Genomic DNA, 24,575 nt, shown 5'->3' with positions numbered 1-24,575 from the left:
ATTCGAGCCTCGGGAGGCCGAATTCGGAGTGCTTAGAACCAGACAGGTTGTTCTGTGGAACTTCTCAGCAGCACGTGGCCGGTCAGCACCCCCTGCACAGTCCCGGGTCCAGGGTCACTTCCGGCTGCGGAAAAGCACCGCTCGGGCGGGGGGAGCCCCGGCCGCCCCCGAGACACGGCGTCCCTGACAGAGGGTCCCGTACGGCCCGCAAGGGCTCCTCCGGCCTCAGGAGCTGCTGCAGGTGCGTCCGGTGTGGCCGCCGCCTGGGGCGGAGGATCCTTCTCGGTCCGGACACTCGCCTCGGCGGTCTCCCTGCACGCGGCTCCCCTGCGCCGCCACAGAGCGTTTCTGCACGTGATGACCCATTCTGACCCGTTCTTCTCGGGACGACCGTTCTGTTCGTGCTGCCCGGTCACGCCTGCAGCCTGTGTGAACGACTCCAGCGCAGGGGCCACACCGCTTACTGGAAATTTCCACCAAGGCAAAGACCTCTAGGAGTCCGTCGAGCACGGCGTGCGCAGACCTGCCAGGAGCCCCCCCTACGTGAATTCGCAATGAGAGAGAACAAAGGCGGGGAGGAGGACGACTCGGCTGGCACCGCTGCAGACCCTACCCAGCAGACCTGCACCCGCGCTCTGCACCCGGGAGTTGACGGAGGGGCCCTGGGGATTTCCTCGCCCGGACCAAGTTCCCCCCGAGCGTCTGTGTGTCCAAATGGAGCCAGGCAGATCTCAAACGGCGCCAGAGAGAACGCGGCTTCGAGTGGCGGCAAACGTGGGACTCGTTGTTCGGCCATGAGGTGACACCGGGCGTCTTCTTGTGTACCAAGATTCCAGGTACACGCGGAAACAGGGAGAGGAGGGCGTATTCGTTTCCTACAGCTGCCGTATCAAATTGCCACAATCCTAACAGCTCACAACAGAGGTCAGAATTCTGAAACCGGTCCCCTAGGGGCTGAAATCAAGTACCGACGAGGCCGTGTCCCTTCTGGAGGCTCGGGCGAGAATCTGTCTCCTTACCACATCACTCCGGCCCTCCCGCCCCCTTTGCCAAAGGACCTTTGCGGTCACGTCGGGCCCAGCAGACAAGCCCTTCCCCATCTGGGCATCCTTAATTTAACCACAAACGTAAAGCCCCTTTGGCTACATCAGGTATCGCAGCAGCGGGTCCCAGGGACTGGGGTGTGGGCATCGCTGGGGGCCCTCATCCTGCTTCCTACACCTGGGGAGCACAGTACCCCAGGAGGCCGCACCACTAAGGGCTGGCTGTGCAGGCCGGGGACTCAGGAAGGAAGAAACTCAAGGAACAAGGGACGGCGGACGGTTCACACGCGGGACAAACGACAGCCACCGGGCCGGGCCTGCCCTGCCCTGCCCCTCGCTCACACAGCAGCTGAGCACCTCCCGCTCCTCCCACCCCGGGACGTGGTCCTGCCAGCAGGCAGCAGGGCCGTGCACCGGACATTCAGGAAGCCCTGCACGCCGCCCCTCTGCCGAGCTGGGTGCTGCCACCTTCCTCGGCTCTGTGACACCCCTGCAGCGTGGGGGCAAGCCCGTCCCAAAGTCTGCACCCGAGCTGAGAGGACGCAGAGACTCCCGTGCGGGCTGACCGCGAGCCCCGGGCTCCAGCGCAGCGGAGTGAGTCCTGACCGCGTGCCGCTCCGACCCTTCCGTCTGTGTCTCCCGCAGACCATCCCAGGGTGAGGAGACGGGAAACGCATCGCTAGCTCGAACCCCCGGACGACGAGCAAACCTCTCCCCGACCCCAAGAGCGCTCTTCGCCCCAAAACGGCTCCGGAGGACGAGGATCGCCGGTGACGGGGCCTGGTGCCAACAGACACGTGACGACCGCGTCGCAGAGGGGAAGACCGTCTCTACCACCTTTCGTTTGCTGAGGTCACCCCTCCCCCCGGTTCCACCAGCACCTCTAGACTCCCAACTCCCGCTGCACGGCCTCGCCCGCTCCCCTGCTCCAGGCACAAGGCTCCCCCCATCTTCCTCCACCCCTCAAGGTCAGCACGTCCACACGAGAGCTCATCCACATCGCTCCCCATACCCCCTGCCCGTGGGCACCTCCCAGAGGGGCTCAGGCTTCAGTGATTTTTACCTCTTTTCTTAGCCACCGGCCGCCGATGCCCTGAGCCAGCCCGAGCCGCCCAGACCCCGCACCCACTGGTCGTGCCGATCCCGGAGCAGCGGCTGGCACTCCGACCATCTCCCCGCCGCTGGCTGGCTTCCCACCTGCTTTCTCTTGCGCCACTCTGCCACCAGCCCAGGGGCCTCGGCCCCACGCCAGCCTCAGTATTCTCCAGGATTGAGGTCAGACCACATTCCCCCAAGTTGTTTCTTAAACAGAACGTGTTTTTTAGCACAGTTGTAAGTTCACGGCAACTGAGTGGAGAACACAGGTTTTTCAGAGTCCCCGTGCCCACACACACACGGCCTCCCCGTCACCAGCATCCCACACCAGGCGGGACGTTTGTTCAACCGACACGCCGCGGCCACCCGAAGCCCAGCGCTGACATCAGGGTGACTCCTGGTGGCGTGCGTGCTGTGGGTCTGGACACGCGGACAGTGACAGGGGTCCGCCGGGACAGTAGCACTCAGAGTATTCTCTCTGCCCTCGAAATGCTCTGCGCTCTGCCTGTTCACGCCTCCCTCCCCTAGCACCCGGCCACTCCTGATCTTTTACTGTCCCCAGAGCTTTGCCCTTTCCAGAACGTCCTGGAGTTGGGATCGCACGGGACGGAGCCTCTTCAGACCGGCGTCTTCCACCGAGCAACCAGCGATCCGAGGTGCTGTGTGTTTCGGGGGCTTCGTAGCCTGTTTGTTCCACGTTCTGCCCAGTGTCTGAGCACCGCCTTCTCCTGGGGGCTCCAGGCCAGCTCACTGGGTCCTGTCCTGACCCTCAGCCTGGGTGGGAACTTCCTGCCACAGCCCTGGCCACACAGAACCAGGTCCCCACCAGCCACCACACGGCCACCTTCTGTGCACCCCAGTCCCCGGCCCAGGCAAGGGGGCGTCACGCACTCCCGTTCGCCTCAGCAGTCCCAACTCAGAGATCACGCTCCACGGACAAGCCAAGCCAGACTCCTCTCGAGTTCTTCCAGATGCATCTGGACCCTCGGGACCGACCCCTCCATCCTTCTGTGCACCTGTCACGACGCTCAGGCCCATATAAATGCCACCTCTCTGCGACGTCCCCAGACGGGACTTGACGTGAGCCTCCGTCCCAGACCCGTTAGGTTATACTCACTACCTGGAGGCAGGACCCCTGTGCCCTGTAAGTCCAAACACAGCGACTGACAAACAGGGACTCACTAAAGAAGAATAACCTTAAACACATGGGTTTGCCTAAGGACTCCCTGCTCAGGGCTGAAAACACCCTGTGCGTTGCCAAGGGCGGGAGATTATCTGATTCATGAATTAAACATGGCCCTCTGCTTCCGGCCACTCGGCCATTTCGGTCCTTATTAACTCCTGCAGGGACAGGTGGCCGGGAAAAGAGAGCTCACTGCAACGTGGATTCCTCCATTTGGGGTCGGGGGCGGCGGGAGGGGTGAACGTGAGCGGGTTTGGGTACGCCTGTCCTCCTCAGATGTCTGGGCGGTGACAGGCCACAAGGGGTCCAGTCCTCCTTCCAGGCTGGGCCGGCCCGGGTGTCAGGACCCTCCACGGGGCCTCACTGCCCACCACACTTTGCAAAGAGGCGCGTCAGGAGCACAGAGACTGTGCCGCATGGCCCAGACTTGAAAGCAGGCTGGAAGTGCTCCACATCTCCACCCCCCATGGCAAGTTCTGGGACAGACGTGCAACCCAGCGCAGAGCTGAGGAAGGGGCAAGGGGACAAGGCCACACCAAGTGTCCTTGTCCCTTCTTCCTGGATTTCCGTCCTGGAGCCAGGCCGGCTGTCTGTGGGGGCCTGGCACCCACAGGAGCATCGAGCACCGGGCAGCCCAGGGATGCAGCAGAAAGAGGAGCAGGGAAGCAAGAGGCAGAGGAGAGGCGGGCGGGCAGGGGGCCAGGGGACACAGGGAGCCTCGAGCTTTCCCTGGTGTAGACCACACCCTTCTGAGCAAGTCTGCTCCTCCAAAGCAAGGAAGGCCAGCGCTGGAGAGCGGAGAGCACAGGTCTGCCCACGAGGTGCTGCACCACCGCCACCCTCCCCGCTGCCCTCCTCCCGGCCACCCTCCCTGCCCATGCCCACACAGGCCTGCTGGCCACCCTCCCCACGCCCCCCTCCCTGCCCCCTCCCCATGGCCCCGTCTCCCCTGTCCCCGAAGCCTCCACCCTCTAGTGGTGGCAGGTGACACTGCGGCCTGGCAGGAAAACACCAGGTCCCAAGCTGACCACGAGGCTGCTGAGGAGGGTCAGGCGTCCACAGGACAGTGGCCTGCCCTCGTGCAGCCAGACAAACTCACGGAGAGTGGACAGAGCAAAGACAGATGGGCAGGGCGTCAGGATGCCTTCCCCCCGCAAGATCTGCAGCTTGCCTCAATTCAACAAACGCATCCAGGCGGGTGTCGGGGCCGCGAGGCCCCCGGACATCATGTGCTGCGTGCGCCCTCTCCAAGGTCCTCGGGTCCAGCTCCACAGCCCCCATGTGGGACCGAGATCATCCGGGAGGCGTATTCAGTCTCCTCCCCGGGGTCGGAGCCGCGTGCAGCTTGGGAGCTGGGGCAACGGGCAAATCAAGGCACACCCGGGTCCCGCCTCGCTGGGGCTTTCCGTCAAAGAGGTCCCCGGGGTCATGGGCTCTGCCACAACTCACACACCACACTAGGTGCCCATGGCTGTACCTACACCGCCCGCCAGGCTTGACCGCGCTCCGTCCATGCTCTGACCAGCTCTTGACCACGGGCCCTGAGCCTCCAGCCCCAGTGGGGAGGCTGCCCTCCCCTCCCCCACTGCACCTGCCACCCCCCCACCCACCGCCCCGTCTTGCTTCCACGACCCACCGTCCTGCCTGGGTCACTCCAGTCCAGATGACCGGCCCACAGGGCTCAGGCAGGACCAGGTATACTTAACATCTTGCTGCATTTTCTCCGGTTTGCTCACTGCAAACGAGCCTCCACGCGGATGCGGCTAGAACCAAGGTCCAAAAGGCAGCGCGCCTAAGATGGTCTGCAGACGCAGCAAGCACGTGCACCGACCACGTGCATTTTCTCCCGCACGCGGCTGCCTGCTCCAGGGCGGGCCCTGCTCTGTTCCTTGGAACGCGTGCGATAATTGTGTGCGATAATTGTGTTACGAGGAAATGCATCTGAGGACAGCAATGTAAGAGCCAAAACCAAAGCGCACGCTCGGCAAACGCGCTCTCCAGCTACCGGCGAGACCACAGACGGCCCGCAGACATGTCTGGGGACCCACACCCAGGACCGTGCGGGAGGCTGTGGAAGAGACCGTGTCCTGATTTTCACGTTCGGCGGCACTGACACGTGTCCCTTCGGGGCCCTCGGGGTTCACAGCCCAGAGCAGCACCCATTCCCAACGCCCCACCCTTCCCCCACCTGACCCGTAGCTTCTCCCGGAGGGTCAGGCCTTCCGTGCCGGGATGACGGGCTCGCCATCAGACCCGCTCACATCCGTGCAATTTTAAGATGCGTGGAATCAAGAAGACCGATTGTTCTCTTTACAAACAAACAAATCTCTACAGAGCACAGAGAGCTTGAAACGGTTCCCAAAAGGCGTCACACAGCAGACACGTGTGGTGGCGTGTTGGCCGGGAGCCGCGCGGGGGCCGGGCGGCCAGGGAGTGGTCCTGGCTCGGCCACACGCCACCTGTGCCACGGCCACACCTCTGTGCCTCCGCTGCTCACCTGAGACGGGCACTCGTAGGCTCTTCGCCACAGAATGCCATCCCCACGGACACGCCAGCGCCCGGAGGAGCGGGCACACGGCACCAGCGACGATGCCCACCCCCCACGCCCCCGCACAAAACAGGAGGGCAGGTAAATATCGCTAACACACCCGTGTGTCCGAACACACGCCCAGCCCTCGCACATCCCCAAGAGCAGGAACTGCCGGAATTTCACGACAGTCCCGCTGCCTCGCAGGCACCCCGAAGCGTGAGGCCCGCCATGCTCTAGATGCCCTGAAAGGAACAGACGCCTCTGGCGGCCAAGTGTGTGGGAGCATCCGTGCCTGCAGCCTCACGGGCTCCACGAACAGGCCCGCGTCCTACCTCCCGTCAAGTGCGCCGTCAGGGAAGAGGGCAGAGCAGGGGGCAGAGCCGTGGCAGGCAGACGGCGGCCACGGGCCTCACTGGTGGTGGTGTAGACGGGACTCGCTTTAGCTTTCCTGACCAGACAACCCTGCCCAGGGGTACCACAGCTGACAACCCATGAACTACTGACGGAAAAGGAAAGTGGGGACGGGCCCATGTCCCGTGAGTCCCTGGGGGTGGGTACAGGCCAGCGTCCCAGGAATCCTTGGGGGTGGGGACAGGCGTGTCCCAGGAGTCCCTGAGGGTGGGGACAGGCAGTGTCTCCAGAATCCCTGGGGGTGGGGGGAGGACAGCCAGTGTCCCAGGAGTCCCCGGGGGGATGGGCACAGGCCAGTGCCCCAGGAATCCCCGGGGATGGGGATGGACCAGTGTCCATGGAGTCCCTGAGAGTGGGGACAGTGTCCCTGGGATCCCCCAGGGTGGGGGGAACAGCCAGTGTCCCAGGAGTCCCTGGGGGGGTGGGGACAGGCCAGTGTCCTGGGAGTCCCCGGGGATAGGGACAGGCTAGTGTCCCGGGAATCCCCGGGCGTGGGGACGGGCCAGTATCCCAGGAGTCCCCAGGGGTGGAGACAGGCCAGTGTCCCGTCCTGTGAGAGACGCTAGAACATGGCAGAGAAGAACAGAGGTGCACTGTGGGCAGAGGTCCGTAACCTCTGACAGCCTGCTTCCCGGGAGAAATGCACCAGTGCCCAAAATAGGTCCGGGAGTCCAGCAGAGGCCCTGCCCAACAGGGTGGGCCCGGAAAGGATTTCCATTTCACCTGCCCCTCTGGCCACTGCCCGCCTGAGCAGGGACACCAGTGAGCAGGGAGTAGCTCGAGAGGCAGCAGTGATGGTGGGGGGGTAAATAAATTATTCAGAGCATCAGTGGATGGGCCCCGAGTCTGAACCACTGAGGGCACAGGTGGCTTCCCCAAAGTGGACACCAACACCCTTTGCAAAGACAGGGCCTTTTTTTTTTTTCATTATTATTGGGGCGGGGAGAGAGGGAGAGAGAGAGAGAGAGAGAGAGAGACGAAGAGAGAGAACACGTGGGGGAGGGGCAGAGAGAAAGAGGGGCAAAAGATCCAAAGCAGGCTCCGCGCAGACAGCACAGAACCCGATGCGGGGCTCGAACCCACAAATGCTGAGATCATGACCTGAGCCAAAATCAAGAGTCGGATACAGCCAACTGAAGCCCCCAGGAGCCCAAGAAAGAACCTTTCTTTTTTTTTTTTAATTTTTTAACATTATTATTTTTGAGAAAGGCCTTCCCGGCCTTCCCGGCTCCTGGCGGGAACACAGAGGGGGCACCTTCCTTGGGGCAGACGGGGCCTCCTGCCCTTGGCTGTGCGCAAAGCAGGGAACTGAGGCTCAGCACTGTCACACGTGCGCCGACAGGGAGAGGGGGCGTTTCCCAGGCAGAGGTGGGAATCTGGGCCAGGGGGTTGCTCTTCCAAGAGGAGAGGGAAGAGCCGGGGTTCAGTTTCCCATTTATCCTCCAGAATCTGGGGCCAAGCAGAGTGGGAGACTGCGAGCTCGCAAGACGCGTTTTTCTTATTCCCGATTCGCACGCCTGCTGCTCAGTCCTTCCTGGTGAGCAAGTGCTCCGCTAAATTCCTGCAAAGTTCTCCACCAAGCGGACTGGGTAAAAGCTGGGGGCTCAGAAGGCAAGACGTGTGCCGTGCCATGGAAGCGCGTCACGTGGCCCCCGTGGACCACTTTAGGGAAGAGAAGGTGGAGCCTCTACTCTGGGGCAGCGGACGGTCATCACTCGAACGGGCGAGTCCAGCACATCCAGCCTCCTGGCCAGGGCACGGCAGCCCTGCGCGAGGCTGCCTGAACTTCTAGCAGCTTCCCTGGGATAACCCGGCACACGGTCTGGGCACCAGGAAGCTCTCTCTGAACACCGGGGAGGTGATGGCTAAGCTGCAGAGCTCGGGTCCTGAACACCTGTTGTGTCTTGGTCCCCAGCATCTACGGGGATGCTGGTCCTTCCTTCCACACTGGTCCGACTTTGTCCGGAGAACCACCTCCCCCCTCTGAGTGCAGTTCCCCGTGGGACGGTGAATCCAGGTGCCTGGAGACCCCACGACACTTCTACTCACCCCTCAGTGCCACACGTGCCAACAGGGGCACAAGCCTCGAAGATTCTCCATCCTCAGAAGCAGCGACTCAAGGACAGGAGGAGGAAGACCAGTGGCCTAACCCACGTTATTCCGTGTGTCAGGTCTGTGTCCCAGAGCTGCCACGCATCGTATGTGCACTCCACCCCCCTTCCCAAAAACCCCTTTGAGTAAGGTGGCCAGAACCGACCCCGAAGAACCTCAGCTGATACAGCCCTGCTCGGGAATCTGACCCCAAGTGCCCGGCAAGGCCGTGGGAAAGAAAGCCACACACGGAGAACAGGAAGAGAACGAGATGCGTGTAGGGAGCACGGAAGAACCACAGGATTCCAGAGCCGGACGGGGACCTCGGAGACCGCTTTGTCCAGAGCCCTCGCTTCACACACACGCACGCACACACATGCACGCACACACGCACCTGCACACATTCACACGCACCTGCACACATGCTCACACACCCACACAGTGCTCATACACACTCACAGGCGCCTGCAGTCACCTGCACACATGCTCACATACACACACACACACGCACCTGCACACATGCTCACACACATGCACACACATGCACCTGCGCTCACTCACCTGCACACATGCTCACACACATGCACACACATGCACCTGCACACATGCTCACATACACACACACATGCACCTGCACACATGCTCACACACAGGCACACACATGCACCTGCACTCACTCACCTGCACACATGCTCATACACACATGCACCTGCACACCTGCTCATATGCACTTACACGCACCTGCACGCACGCTCACATGAACCTGCACACTCACACACACCTGCACACATGCTCACACGCACCTGCACACATGCTCACACATACACCCACACACATGCACGCTCACATGCACCTGCAAACATGCTCACACATGCACACGCACACATCTGCACACATGCTTACACATGCACACACCTGCACACATGCTCACACCCATGCACACGGGAACATGTGCACTTACACCTGCACACATGCCCACACGTACACACACCTGCACACTCACCTTCACACATGCTCACATGCATGCTCACATGCACCTGCACTCATGCTCACACACATGCACACGGGCACATGTGCGCTCACATGCACGCACATGCACACGCACCAGGAGGTTCAGGGACTGCACATCCACACAGCGGGTGCGGGAGAACACCGTTCGGCATCAGCACCTGCCCAGGTAGCTGCCAGCCCCTTTCCAGGGCGTGACTTTTGGTTCTAAAACTGCCAACGCCGGCCAATGAGGGAAAAGGGTGTCGAGACGAAACACATTTCTCTCCACTCGTTTCTCTGCACTCAGCACATATGCTCTGTTGGCCTCGGCTCAGTTCCCTCATCGCCCTCAGAACCTCCAAGAAAAACCACCCTGGGATGAGTCACGCTCCAGTAACGAGGAAGGGGCTTGATGCTCTGCGCATCTGGCTCGATCCCCAGCTCCAGATGACGATCCCGCGTCTCTGCCCGCCGCCACTACCCTCTTCCGCCCCGGGCGGTCACCCACCCCTCCCTGCTCGCAAAGCGGCCAGCGACAGCTCGACGCCCCCGATCGCCCGAGGATCCCCGTGCAACGGCCCGCCCAGGACACGCGGCAACCAGGCCTGCGCCATTTCCAGCGAGAAGGGGAGGGGAGCGGGATCGTCTGCCTCTCTGTTCAGTGTGGGATCTGGAAACGGTTGGCACAAACGTGTTCTCTTTGGCCCTGGTCTCCCCACAGCTGCAGTGAACCGACCCCGGCTGGCAGCCCCTCCACGTCCACGTGCACACAGGTCTGGCCCCCATGCCCCGTGCCCGCGGCCCGCCCCACGGTGGGTTACGTCCGGCCTGCGGGCCGGGGGGGAGGGTGGGGGGGCACCCTGGAGCCATCTCTCCCACAGGGCCCCCCTCGCAGCCGCCCTCTCTACCGCCAATTCCCACTTCCTAAGCTTCGCACTCTGGGGGCTGGAGTCACTGGGCTTCTTCCGTGCCCACAAGCCCTGCACTTGCTGATTCCTTTTCTCAATCAGCTCACAGAACACATTTAAATATTTTTTTTATCCAAGAGACAAATGTCTCTATTATATAGAGGACCATCTGGGCTGCTATGGCTAGCTGGCTGTGTTGCCATCAACTCTTTTTTTAGGGTTCATGAATCAGTTGCCAATAAGAAAAAAACAAGGAAGTCGGCTCCAAGATTCTGCGTTCCTCCCCTGCATTTTTCCCCAGCAGGAGAGCCGTATCCCAGAGCCAAAATGGACCGTGTGAAGGCGAAACCAGCAACGACGCCCAAGGCTGCTCTGGAAATGTCAGCCCAGAGCTCTCCTCGCTCTGGGGGAGGGGGCGCCGCCAGCCACCCACCTGGCCCTGGGGCCCCCCGGCTGGGCTCAGTAATACTGTGCAGCCTCTGGCAGGTCCAGGATCTACGCCAGCAAGAAGGAACAAAAGGAGGTCAAAGCAAGAGAGGACGGGGGAAGGAGACAGAGAGTGGTTGAGGCCCCGGCGCCCCTGACTCCAGGCCTCCCCACCCGCCGCAGACTCCCAGCGGCTGGTCAGAGGGAGGAGCCGCAGGGGGCGGTGGGGCACCGTGCGGCCACATCCTGAGAAATCTGGGCATGGGAAGCCAAGGGACGGAGAGGGGACATAACGTGGGTTCGCGGTGTCTTGGCCTGCGGTTCCTTACGTGGTAGACAGAAAAGAGATCAGGGTGTTATTCAGTCAGAAACGTGTCCTGAGCGCATCTGGGGTTTTTACAGACACTGCAAAGGACCACTTACAACTCCATTCTGGCCAGAGGGCGTCCAGCCAACCCCCAAAACGGGCAGTTCCAGGTTCTGACCACCCCCAGGCAGACCAGGGCTGGGTGAATGTTGTCTGGTCAACTGCCCCCATGGAGGGATTCAGCCCAAACCATGGGCACGCGGGCACTCCCTGCCTCCCCCACCGGCCCGCCAACCCTCACCCAGGGGTGGGGGGACAGAGGAAAGCAAAGGCATCCTCCCAAAACGTGCGGCCAGGAAAGGGTGGGGTTTTCACTGTTACGGAGTATTTTGTTGTGCTGGTAACTGTGTGTGAGAGACAGGGACAGACAAACTGAGGGAAATTACATTTTTACAAACCTCCTTGGTTTTTTTAAGCCACTTTTGTGACTCAAGGCAACTTAAAGGGATTAGAAAATGAAGCCATCCTCCTAATGGGCCCCATGAGCTGACAAACGCCTTCTCCCAGCTCCTCCCTGCCCAGGTGAGCTGCCTGGTCCTCCCCCTGGCGGCCGCCTACGCCTCCTCCGCAGAGCTGGGCCTCCGGGCCTCCTCCTACACTGTGAGAGCGGAAATGCAAATAAGGCTTTAATGAACAACAACATTTTCACAAGATCCCTGAGTTCTCCGTTCCTCACTCAGGTGCATTCCTCAGTTCTCAGGCCTAAAATCGGGGAGTAAACGCCGTTCTCTGCCAAAGGAAATCCCTAGGAAGAAATGACTGCGCCAAGGGGCATTTTCCCCGGCAAAGCCAAGAGCTGCATCCCATAAAACCTGTACACCCAGGACCCAAAGCGGAAACTTGACAAAATATTCTGTAACTACTTTGTTCTCCCACAAGACCTGAGGACTCCCGAGGAACGCAGCAACACGGACCAGATACCCAAGCCCACGAGCGGACGCAGGGCGAGTGCTGCTGTGCTGTTGGTCAGCCCCGTCCAGGAGGAAGGCGGAGAGAGGGCAGCCCCAGGGGTCAGACGTCCAGACGGATCTGGCGCAGCACAGACAGGACCAGAGTCTCTGCCTGGAAAGAACACAGAATTTCCACTCCATCCCGTGTTTCCACTTTGGGGCACCAGAGATATGTGCACGCCCGTGTCCCCAGCAGCACGGGCACATAACCGCCCCCCCTCCCGAGGCGGCCCCAGCAGAGGACGGATATTCACACCATGGAACACACACAACAGATGTAATCTGACATGTGCCTCAACACGGAGGAATCTCCAGGGCATCCTGCTCGGACACAGGCTTGCACACGCACACGGAACTTGTGCATGGACAGAGGCTTACACACGCACACGGATGTGCTCGGACAGACGCCTGCACGCACACATAGAACAAGTTCTATGTGCTCAGGCGCAGGCTTACGCATGCATACAGATATGCTCAGACACAGGCTTACACACACACACACACACACACACAGAACTTGTACCCAGACGCAGGCTTACACACACACGTGGAACTTGTGCTCAGACACAGGCTTACACACGCATACAGATATGCTCAAACACAGGCTTACACACACAAAGAACTTGTACCCAGACGCAGGCTTACACACGCATACAGATATGCTCAAACATAGGCTTACACACACACACACACACAAAGAACTTGTACCCAGACGCAGGCTTACACACGCACATGGAACTTGCACCCGGACACAGGCTCGCGCATGCACATGGAACTCGCACCCGGATGCAGCCTTGCACACGCACACGGAACTTGTGCCCAGACACAGGCTTACACATGCACATGGAGTGGTAGCAGTCACAGAGATGGGAAGCAGGAGGTAGGAGGGCAGTGGTACCAGGGCTGGGTGGGCAGTGAGGGTCGGCGTTTGGTGGGGACAGAGTTTCGGTTCGGGAGGAGAAGGTTCGGGGGGGGCGGGGGGGGTGCTGCACGACAGTGGGAATGTGCTCGATGCCACTGAAACAAGCACTTAAAACTGGGTGAAAGCAGTAAGTTTTATGTTACGTGTATTTCACTACCATAAAAAAAATAAATAAAAGTTAAGAGAGCAGGGGAGCCAGACAGAGCCCAAGGTAGAAACCGCCAGGCCGCGTGAGGTCCCCGTCCCAGGCAGGTAGCCAGGCAGACTCAGAGAAAGGCCAGCCAAGGCCAGAAGCGGACAAACCCGGGGTCCTGACGAGGCTGCCCAAGTCTGGACCTGGACCAGACGGTGAAATGAGGGGCACCGGATAGGTGTGCCCGTCCGGCTCCACAGCCCTGATCGGCACCAGCTGGGCTAAGAAGGCGGCAAGAGCAGGCGAGCTCCTCTGCCTGCCCGTCACAGAGGCGCCCACAAACCCTTCAGCGAGAGGCCAGCGTGGGGGCCAGGTGGTGACGGGAGGTCCGTTCTCAGAGCCCCGTCACACAGGGGTGCCGAGTCCTGGGGGGGCGAGCCGGTCCTCTGACAGTCCCCTTGGGACTGCTGCGTCCACTCGTCTCGGAGAGACGGGCTCGGCCCGGGTGCAAGGCACCCACGCGCTCGCTGGACAGCCGGGCACTCCCCGGGGGTGGCCATCACTGTCCCCAAAGCCACTGGCTCCCTCTTCTTCAAGGAGGCTTCTGGATTCACAACACAAACCAGGCTACAAAGAGGCGACCGCCATTCCCCTCACAACCAGTCAGAGCCACCGACCACAGCCACGCTCCGCACCTGTTCATCGTGGCCACGAATGCGTAACAGGGACGGCAGAGCCTGCCCTCCATCAATTCTATCTCACGGACAGCAGACGTGCAGCCTGAGGCACGCGCTAACCCCAGGTCACGTGTGCATGCTACCCCCGAGGTCACGTGTACATGCTAACCCGAGGTCACGTGTGCATGCTAACCCCAGGTCACATGCGTGCACTAACCCCGGGTCACCTACACGTTGACCCTGGGTCGCCTGTGGACAGGGGCCAACAATCTGCAGCTTTCCCAGGGGTCGCTGCTGAGCCCAAGCAGGCTTGACCACGGCAAGACACGTGGTCACACGTGGAAGAACGTGCAGAACTTAGGTCCAAGAGGGAGGAGTAAACACAAACCTGGGCGTGCTGTGGCTCCAGGGTGTGAGACGGACGCGGACCCGCGGAGGCGGACACACGACACTGTAACAGCCTCCAGCGGCCGAGCCACGCGGCCACCATGCCGGGAGCATGCCCGTGGCAGGGAGCCCCCCAACCAAGGCTGTGCCGTCCTCACACCCCGGACGCTGAGCACGCGGGCATGTCGGTGGCTCCGTGACAGCCTCGCAGCTTACTCTTGATTTCTGTACCTTTTTCAGTGTTTTGTGTTTGGGCTTTATTTCAGCGTGTGTGAGAACGTCTCATGCCTGCCTCTCTTTCTATGTCAAATTAAAAATATCTGCCAGCCTCATCGCTGGGTTCTGGGTTGGTACTCAGAGACCAATTCAGGATTTAATTGTGTGCTTGGGATTTTCGGTAACCTTTACAGGAATTAATCACATTCCAAGAGGCATTAAAAGAAGTTCCTGCAAGTCTCAGTCACCTGTGTTGACACACAGAGGTCCCGGCTACGAAAGATCCTGCCTCCACCTCCAGCCCCACGGATCTGGGTGCGTACCTCGTGTGCCCAGCCACAGTGCCATGCCAGGACGTGGTGACTCTCTTCTCTAAGCTAACACAGTCCGCAGCCTTTTTCTAAGGGTCCTCCCTCTCCCAGAAGAAGAAGCAAGTCAAAAGAAATCCAAATGGCAAAGACATCAAGCTGCCACTTAGTATCTGCCTTATCTGAGCCACAAGGGGACTGTCCACACCCGGCCCTCAAGGGACAGAAGAATGGTGTATATCATGATCACCCATGGTCAAACACAGGTGTCGCGGGACGCCGTGCGCCCGCCACCGCGAAGCATTAATTGGCGCGGCCCCAACATCGTCCTGTCAGACCGTGTGATGGCTACTCGTCCCGACATCTGCCGTTCGGAACCACAGACCAGCGTGGCCCTCCTCCCCAGCACCCAGGCTGACACGCCGCATCGAGCGTCTCCCCCAACTCGGGGATTCTGGGCTCCCACCTCCCGGGCGGGCCTCCAGTGGGGCCCAGGAACGTGCATTTTTCACAAGCACCTGGATTGCTGCTGTAACCAGGAGGGTCTGGGAGACCGTCCGCTGAGCGGGAGTTTGTCAGCCTGGGTTGGGGCAGTAAGTTACCCAGATCCGACCACAGGGACGTTTGCAGAGGACGCAGGTTACAATGAGGGGGGCAGCTCCCGCCCCAGAAGAGCTTACAGTCCACGTGCAGAGACAAAAGGGACCGCTGATCCGGCGGCAGTGCTCAGACCAGGGGGCCGAGGACAGAGGCTGGGGCGGAGCACAGGTGAACACAGGTGTGGGCAGAGTGCCCCGGGGGACAGCCCGAGCAGGTACCTGCAGGAAGGTGAGAATGTCCAGAACACGGAAGACCAGGAATGAGGTCGAACTGTTAACTGGGCCGCCACGAAAGTGGTAGGAAGGTAACACGCAGAGGTCCTATTAGCGGGAACGATGGTCACTCCCGGCGGCTGGGGCTGGGGGGTGGGGGTCATCCCGGTGACATTTAACCAAGGGTGCTGGTCTGGAAGGGCACGCTCTGAGAGCGAGGGCCTGGGCCGAGGTTGCGGGGCGGGGGGGGCGGGGATACATGCTGACGGGGAGACCGGGCCACCGTGGGCGGTCACCGTGGGGACGGGGAGGGCACGGCCGAGGGTGTGGGGCAGGCGGCCCGACACACAGTCTGCAGGGTCGGGGGCACCGGCACACGGGCACTGGGCAGCCACAGGTCAGTGGAGGCAGGGGAGGAAGAGGAGACGAGGAGGAACACAGAGGCCATGAGAGCAGCCACGAGGAGGATGCGGGCCAGGGCGTCAAGGCCACAGATAGGCCACAGCCACCGGAGAAGAGGTAGGCGCGAGGCCATGGCCACCGGAGAAGAGGTGGGCGCAAGGCAGCGGCCAGAGGAAATAAATGCCTGAAATAGTGTGGACAAGAAATCAAAGCAACAAAGCGCTAACATCTGCTGATTCCTGATGACGCGACCAGGGGGCTTCTCGGACTCTGCTTTTCTGTGCACTTGCTACAAGAACAGAAAGAGGGAGCGGGGAGGCAGGACGAGGTGAGGCGACTCCGGCCCCCGAGTCAGGAGGGCCCGGACAAATGGCTCATCCGCAGGCTCAGAGACCCCGGGGGATGGGCCGGTGGTCGAGGATGCGGGAGCTGGGGACAGGAGGCGGGCAACATCCCCGGGTGCCAGCAGGGGAAGACGGAGCCTCCGGCAGGAGAGGCTCCGAGTCTGGGAAGGAAGGAGAAATGTGGCAGCAGAGGCATTAGTTCAGGGACAGGCAGGCGTCCAGGTGTCCCTGTCAGTGACTGTGCCCTCTCCGTCAGCCCCAAGGGAGATCTTCTGCAAGGAGAGGGCTGGGCCTTCAGGGGCTCTGGGAAAACACCACGGATCTGGAACAGCATCGCAGGAGCCGAAAGAACCAGCCAGGATCACCTGACCGGAGGGTCAGGAGGTGAAGGTGAGCCACACACGACCCCACTCCAGCGGCCCTGGGCATGGGCAGACAGCAGACAGGGAGTCCCTGGCGGGTCCCTCGGAGACCATGAGCACAAGGGGCCGAGAGCAGTGGTGAGAGCTGGCTGGAGGTGGGTGAGGGCCGGTGGCACAGGGTGGGACACAGGAAATGGTCCCAGTCACATGGGGCCATGACCAGGACAGCAGAGTGCATGCAAGAGAGCCCTGCCCAACCCCCCCCCCCCAAGAAAAGCAGGGGCCGTGGAGAGGGCATGAGACTGTGACAGATGCCAGGTCCTGCGGGGACCCCTGAGGGCATGGCCGACAGGACACAGGAGACCGGACATCCACCAGGCAGTGGGCGTGGGGTGGGGAGGGAGCCAGTCTGCAGACCTGCCCGGAGGGAGAACAGCAGTGGAGAACCCCACGCAGGCCGTGGGCAGGGGTAGGGGTGCCGGACGGGAGTCAAGCCAGGTGAACGGGCCTCGCAGTGCAGGAGGGGACTGGGCCCAGCACGGCTGCAGGGCCAGGACAGGAGGATGCTCCGATCACAACCGTATCTGCCTTTGCTGTTTGTTCAGCAACTCGAACGTCACAGTCAGACGTCACTGTGGGCCCACAACATCCCTCCCCAGCCGGGCCGGGAACCTCATCGAGCAGTCAGGCTGGGGGCCCATGCCTCTCCTTCTGCTCCTCCCTCCCCTCTGCCACCTGACGGTGGGGGACCCACCACGATGATGCTGTAGGCTGTCCCCTGCAGGGGCAGCCAGCCCAGTTGTCACACCCGATGGAAGGCGCTCTCTCTGGGAACAGCCAGCACCTGTCCCCACCCCGTGCCCCCCACACAAGCCCCGCCCCGCACCCTGCACCGCCCGCGATGGCCAGTCTTCTGGAACACAACAGGTTCCCAAGTTTCCAGGTGCTGGGACGGCAGAAAACACACGTGCCCAAACCACCCGGGGCAGAAGCCACGTGAGAAACGAGCTCCATCGGCCAGAAGCGTGTGGAGCCCAAGGAGAAGGAGAAGCTATCCTGCGGGTGTTCGCTGAGCCCTCGTACTTGCCGAGCACCATCCCGGCTCTGGAGAAACCCGGTGACCCAGAACAGGTGCTCACGGAGCTTCCTTCCTCCAGGCGGGGGCTGGAGAGGCGTCCACACCGCTTGCTAGGGACCTCAGCTGCAAGAGGGGATGAGCTGTCCCAGACGGAACAGGCACCCTTACCCAAGCAGACCAAAGCAGGGTCTCAAAAAAACAGGCTGTGTAGCCCCCGGCACCCTACCATTTCACATAAGCCACTTCACGTTTCCAGATGGACGCCTGGAAACCCTGAGAGGCTTACTCGGTCCCCAGGGCTGGACCTGTGACAGGCTGGAACTGGCTGAAAGGCCCAGGTGCAAGGACGTTCTGCCCGCAACGCCGCCTCTTGGTGAACACGTGTTGTGATCCCTTGTCAGGGTGTGAAACCTCTCCCGAGGCACACACTGCCCGGAACCAGAGCAAGTATTATCGGGCGTTAATTTTATTCCTATGCTGTCAAAACTCAGGTGTTCTTAAAAGTGACTCTAGGTACTAAAAAATTTTAAGAGTGCCTGGGGGGCTCAGTCGGTTAAGTGTCCAACTTTGGCTCAGGTGGTGATCTCACAGCTTGTGGGTTCGAGCCCCACGTCGGGCTCTGTGCTGACAGCTTGGAGCCCGGAACCTGCTTCGGGGTCTGTGTTTCCATCTGTCTCTGCCCCTCCCCCACTCACTTACTCATGCTCTCTCTCTCTCTCTCTCTCTCTCTCTCTCAAAAATAAATAAACATTGGGGCGCCTGGGTGGCGCAGTCGGTTAAGCGTCCGACTTCAGCCAGGTCACGATCTCACGGTCCGTGAGTTCGAGCCCCGCGTCAGGCTCTGGGCTGATGGCTCGGAGCCTGGAGCCTGTTTCCGATTCTGTGTCTCCCTCTCTCTCTGCCCCTCCCCCGTTCATGCTCTGTCTCTCTCTGTCCCAAAAATAAATAAAAAACGTTGAAAAAATAAAATAAAATAAAATAAAATAAAATAAACATAAAAAAAAAAACCTTTAAAAGCCAAAACCCTGAAAATGAAACTTTGATCTTTTCAAAGACTGATTTCATCTGTATTTACACAAACGTGACAGTCGGCAAAAGGCCCAACCAAGCTGGTGCTGAGAGGCCTGGTGCCAGTAAACGCTGCTCATTTTATCCTGGCTGGAAACGGACATCAGTCCACATCCGAAACCCTTCACAACACCTCTTCTTCCTTCTAAACATCCAGAGGCAATTTTTTAAAACACGCAATGTTTGAAAGAAGAAACACCCAAATCTTTTCTGGAGAATAAGGTTAACGGTGATCTTGTTCTATAGATGTCCCTGTATTTTCGAAATTTTCCACAAGGAGCCTGTATCGTTTTATAAGCAGAAACACTGACTTTTTTTTCTTTTTTTTTTTTTACAAAACGAAACAGAATCTCCTCCTCTTAAAAGGGACACATGTTAGGTGTCTCTGTGATTATGATTCCAGCCAGAAGTTCCAGCTCCAGATATCGTATTTATGCAGAGAAACGTAATCCTCTGGGTAAAAGCGTGATCCACTATTATCAAAGTTAAACACGCCAAAGATAATAACCACAGCTGGAAAAAAGACACGGGCACACCAGGCTCGGACTCAGCTGCAGTCCCAGTTCTGACACACAGCAGCTGTGCAAGTTTCATAACCTCTCTGATCCACAGTTCCCTGGTCCATAAGATGTCCGCTGTGAGGAGTAAAGGGCTTCCGGGGCAGAAAGAGCCCATGTGCCCACAGGCATGCAAAGCCACACACACACAAACACACCGGAAAACAAACCCTCACATTCTGTACATTCCAAATGTGGCAAATAGCGTCTGATGTAAAATTAACCGGTAATCCAAAATATTTTCATTTGAAAAAAAACGCAAATAAATTTTCAAAGTGAAACATGAGACTTGAAAGCAATATGCTTATGGCCACAGCCACCCTTTCTCCCAGGCCTCCGGTGGGAAGTAAACAGTCGGTGCCTAGAACCGGCCTGCTGTCCACACTCAATGCCAGTAGCCACCATCGTGACCCCTAAGCAGGTGTGGACCATTGACAAGAAGCAAGTGCCGTCTTCGTGACTTACGGCCTAGACCCGGCAACGGGGCATGGCCCCAGCTGCGGTGTATGTTAAGTGCCCAATTCATTCCTGGGGATGTTCACATAGGCTAGGCGATCGATACGCCTTATCAGATCAAAAAATATCTGAGGAAGAAGCCAGAAAGAAAGCAAACCACCGCCCAACCCAGAACTCGCTCTCCTAAATTTCCCTTGAAGTAATTACCACCATATAAGCAACACCCACACATACAACATGTGCATCGATTTCCCCTTTCAGTGTTCAGCAGCCCGATCAATGAGGGGAGGCTCTGGGCTGTTTGATCCGGAGGAAGGGAGAAGGAACAGACGAAAGAAACAAGAGGCTAGAGACTCGGGAACGCTTCCTCTAATGTGGATTCAAACAGCACAGATTCCTTTCATTATTAGAAACTGGAATCTCAGCACTCCCACTGGGAATCTGGTCGGGACCTGACAGCATTCGACTACCCCTGGCCAAGGGGGTGGGCGCTGGGGACCTGGCTGGCGGGGCCGATGGATCACAGCACACCTGGCTTTGATTCACACATCTGTTAGTCAACGAGCAGCACCCACCATCCATTTAATTAACCTGCTCTTGAATTATTTATTATCTTCCCCTGAGTGACAGCAAATTATTCTTGCTGGTTACCCGCTCTGCTTCAGAGGCTTGTTCAGACAACTCCAATCCTGGCAGTTGGATGGAGTCCCTGGTTCCTGCCACCCTCTAGCCAAGGCAAAGACACGAAGAAACAGCAAGTGTAGTGTCTGAAACAAGGGAATCATGAGCCTTCTGAAATGCAAGGAAGCTCCCCAAATCCAAGGAAGCAGAGAAAACTCCCTTTGAAGACATGAGCACGTATGTGCTGCCCTGTTTGGGCGTGATCTGCCCTGCACCCCTTTTCGTTCTAAATTAGGTAAAGTTTCATTCTCCCCTAATAACCGTCAACAACTTCTAGACTCAATGCTGTAGCGAGGATTAGACCTGGGATCCTGGGGCAGAGGAGAGGCCACAAAATGCCATCACTTCCCACCGCAGGATTTTTGATCCGCCCTGAAATTCCTGTGTCTGAATTCCTTCTCCCCCCACCCCACCTCACCCCCAATTCCCCCTAGATTCCTAAACCGACTGATGCACAGACTTGCACCATCCAGACGCAAGGGGAAGCCTGGGGACCACCCAGGTCAACTCTCACTTTGGGGCTGTGGAAGGAAGCCCAGCAAGCATCTTCCCTGCCGCCCGGTCTCTGTCCTCGCTCTCAGAGAGCCTGTACCAGGGGCTGCGCGAGCCTAGTCTCACGCTCTAGAAACCTCTCCTACGAAACACCAGCATCCCACCCACCCCGCAACCCTTCTGGTCTGCTTCCCCGGCACCTGCCCCTGCAGGCGCGCTCCGCAGGGCTCGCCAGAGACGAGCGTCCGGGAATCCATCCCAGGGTCCCTCCCCGCCTCCGGGCTCGCTGGGCCGGGAGGCTGCGCGCCGCGGGCTCCATCCGGAACTGGCGACCTCACCATTCCCCTCCCCACCGGCCCCCCGCGGGCGAGGGCAGGAGGCCTTGAGGGCGGTGGGCTTGCCCGGCGCAGCTTGGTCTCCGCGCTGCGGCCTCCCCCGGCCCCCACGCAGAAGCGCTCCACGCCGGGGACCCACAGCGCGCCTGCAGACCCGCGGCCCACCTCCACGGCCCCCAGCCCGCGTAGCCCGGGGAGGGCGGCGGGACGCCGGCGCCGACAGTCTGCCACCTGCTGGGGTCTTGCAGGGGCTGGTGGCAGCGGAGGACGGGGAGACTCGCCGCGGGACAGGCGACCTCCACCTCCGGTCCCCTGCCCTCCGGTCCCGACTCGCCGCGCGCCCTCTCCCACTTTGTCTCCAAACGTGCCTTGGCCAGACGCTGACACGTTCCGGGTTAGTTGTTACAGTTACTCGACTAACCGCCGGGTCCGCAACTGCGGGCAGGGAGGAGCCGGCTGGGCGGGGGGTTGCAGCCGCGCGCCCCGGGCCCCGCACCGGGGCTGGTGGGGGGCTCGCCCGGGAACCTGCGCTCCTCCCGCCAGCAGCCGGGCTCCGAGGGAGCGCGGGGCCGCCGGCTCGGGATGCCGCCACCTGTCCCCTGCCTCAGGTGCACTTCAGAGAAGCCGGGAAGGGGCGCACGGCAGGAGTTAGAAGCCGCGGCCGGTTACTCACGTGCCAGATGGCGAAGAAGATGAGCGCGGCGCACAGCACCAGGGACAGCATGTAGCAGAAAGCGGCAAAAGTGAAGGCCATGGCCGGCGGCGGGGCCTCGGAGGACCGCACTCCTTCCGGGGGTGTTGGAGGGCGCAGACGGGACCAGGTCCGCACCCCCGCGTCGAGGCCGGAGTCTGGGGGGAGGCAGGCCGGCGGGAGAGCCTCTCGAGGGTCGGGGGCGGCGAGCAGGGCCGGGACCCCGCAGCTCCGGCTGCCGGACCCTCAGGGGGCGCTCGGGCGTCGCCGGCGGGAAGTGTCCCCAAATGGAGGAAAGCGGTCGGTGGAGAACTCCGGCGGACAAGGCTAGAGGGCCCCCGAGGCAAAGCCGGCGAGGGCCGCGCGAGGAGCGCCCGGAGTCCCGGGGAAGAGCCGCCGCTTCCCGCGCGCGAGCCGGAGGGGGAGGCGGGCGCGCCACCGGGGCCCCGCCCGCGCCGCCCGGCGAGCTCCCCCCCGCGGACCCCGGAGCAGCCGGCGGCTCCCTTCCGGGAGCACAGGTCTGGGGGGGTGGGGGGGGTGCGGAGGGGCCGGTGGCCCTCGCGGCGACCCGACCTCCCCGGAGCCCCGGGCCGGACCGGGAACCCGCTCCACCTGCTGCCGCCGCCGCCTCTGCCTCGGCGAGGACCGCGCGGCGCGGCGGGGACGCCCGGGCCCCGGTCCCGCGAGCGCGCCCTCCCGGCCCGCCTCTCCCCGGACACCTGCGGCGGGGGCGGGGGCGGGGGCGGGGCCTCGGAACACGTGCGCGGGGAGAGGTGGGCGCTGCGCGAGGGGGCGGTGTGTGCGCGCGCGGCTGCCGCCCGCAGGTGCCCGCGGCGGCGCGGGGGCGGGAGGTGGGCGGGCGTGCGGCCGCGGGGCGGGGCCGGGGCGGGGCCAGGGCTGCTAGGGTGGGTTTTCCCAAACTGTCGTGCCCTTCACGCCCCAGCCCCTGCAAAAGCCCCCAGTGGCGTTTTTCCCTCGCAGCTTCCACCTCCCCGCCCCCCCACCACCATCTGACTTTGGGGTCGGGGCAGCCAGACCCCGAGCGGGACTCTGTTGTTGGCGTTGGTCCAGTGCAGTTGTCAAGGGCACGTGCTTTTGGAGCCAGACCTCTTCGGGCGACTTTCTTAACCTTCTTAAACCTCGGTTTCCTGATCTGAAATAATTGCGGGGGTAAGAGTACTACCAATCCATTTCAAGGGGTTAAAGTAAGAGCCTAGCAGGGGCCGGGAAGTTGCTACACGTTCAGTAAACCGCAGGGTTGTCACGTGCCCACTTGACGCCTCTGGCCCGGCGCCTGGGAAACTCACCGTGCCTCCTGTGTGGGGCTGTCTGACAGGGCAGTGAAAGAAATTCCAGAGAAGTCAGCGCGTCCAGTAAGCAAGCGCACACGTCCTGGAACGTGACCGGCAAGTCCCGGTGGGGGGGCTGGAAGCGCATCACGGTTTGGAGCCGATCTCCGAGCACCGGGTACCTTGCAGAGTGCGCGCGAAAACAAACCCATCGGCGTTGATCCGCTCGGACCCTGGCGTGCTAACTGTGCCGCTCACGGTTGCGATTCCAACGGCTGGAGAGCTGGAAGGGATGGCTTACGGAGAGCTAGTCCTAGACTAGGACGGGCTCTGCACGCTCCTGGCCCTGGGGTCTTTGCTCCGTACCTCGACATGTCCTGCGGCTGCCTGGCCACACCTGCAACTTGGAAACTAGACGCCTTTCAACGGCGAAGTGCACCTACTAGGGCGAGTCGTAGTGTTGACACGGGGTCATCGGATCAGCATTTGATTGCCTCTGGGTCAGGACTGGCTACGCAGGACTGGGGAGGCCAAGGACAAAATGAAAACAGGACTCCTTGTTAAAAAGTCATTAAGAATTTCAAGACAGGGGCGCCTGGGTGACTTGGTCGGTTGAGCGTCCGACTTTGGCTTGGGTCATCATCTAGGGGTTCACGGGTTCGAGCCCTAGCGTGGGGCTCTGTGCTGGGAGTCTGGAGCCTGCTTCAGATTCTGTGTCTCCCTCTCTCTGTGTCCCTCCTCCACACTCTCTCTCTCTCTCAAAATAAATAAACATTAAAAAAAAAAAAAAAAACAAAAAACGAAGAATTTCAAGACCGAAGCAGCAGAGCATTAAACCAAGCACAAGGTCCTTCTGAGCCCAGGACCCTGGACAGCTGTGGAGGTTGTGCACTGTGAATCCAGCTGTGCTCTGGGTTATACATTTGATCACTTTCTCTTTCACTCGTGTGTCTCCCAGTATCAATTCTCATTAAAGAAAATTTGGAAAATATGGAAATGGAAAAGAGGAGACAAACACCAGAGTTGACTGATCTCAGAAACCAGCAACAGAATAGTGGGGTGCTCCTTCCCAGCTCTGTTTTCTGCTTTCGATGTTATACCAATCATTTCTCCTTTTTAAGAAATGTTTTAATGTTTATTTATTTTCAAGAGAGAGAGAGAGAAAGAGGGAGAGAGAGTGTGTGATCAGGGGAGGGGCAGAGAGAGAGGGAGACACAGAATCCGAAGCAGGCTCCAGGCTCTGAGCTGTCAGCACAGAGCCTGACACGGGGCTTGAACCCACGAGCTGTGAGATCATGACCTGAGCCGAAGTCGGACGCTTAACTGACTGAGCCACCCAAGTGCCCCACCAATCATTTCTTTTAATGGTGG

General features: G+C 60.3%; 1 protein-coding gene across 4 annotated transcripts in view; it reads right to left on the bottom strand.

The window, feature by feature from the left end:
* Positions 1-22,287, bottom strand: part of CNIH3 (cornichon family AMPA receptor auxiliary protein 3) — an 89,256-nt gene extending 66,969 nt beyond the window's left edge. For all 4 annotated transcript variants that reach the window (XR_006198953.1, XM_042925676.1, XM_042925680.1 and 1 more), the window contains exon 1: positions 21,898-22,287. Coding sequence is in view for 3 of the 4 variants with exons in the window: in XM_042925676.1 (XP_042781610.1) it covers positions 21,898-21,978 (81 nt within the window). In the remaining variant the exon portion in view is untranslated. The remainder of the gene's footprint in view (positions 1-21,897) is intronic.
* Between the last annotated feature and the right edge of the window lie 2,288 nt (positions 22,288-24,575).

The sequence above is a fragment of the Panthera leo genome, chromosome F3 (assembly GCF_018350215.1).
Source record: "Panthera leo isolate Ple1 chromosome F3, P.leo_Ple1_pat1.1, whole genome shotgun sequence".
In the NCBI taxonomy this organism is placed as follows: Eukaryota; Metazoa; Chordata; class Mammalia; order Carnivora; family Felidae; genus Panthera; species Panthera leo.
Note: the sequence above shows the minus strand (reverse complement) of the source record. Positions and strands in the feature narration are given on the sequence as shown.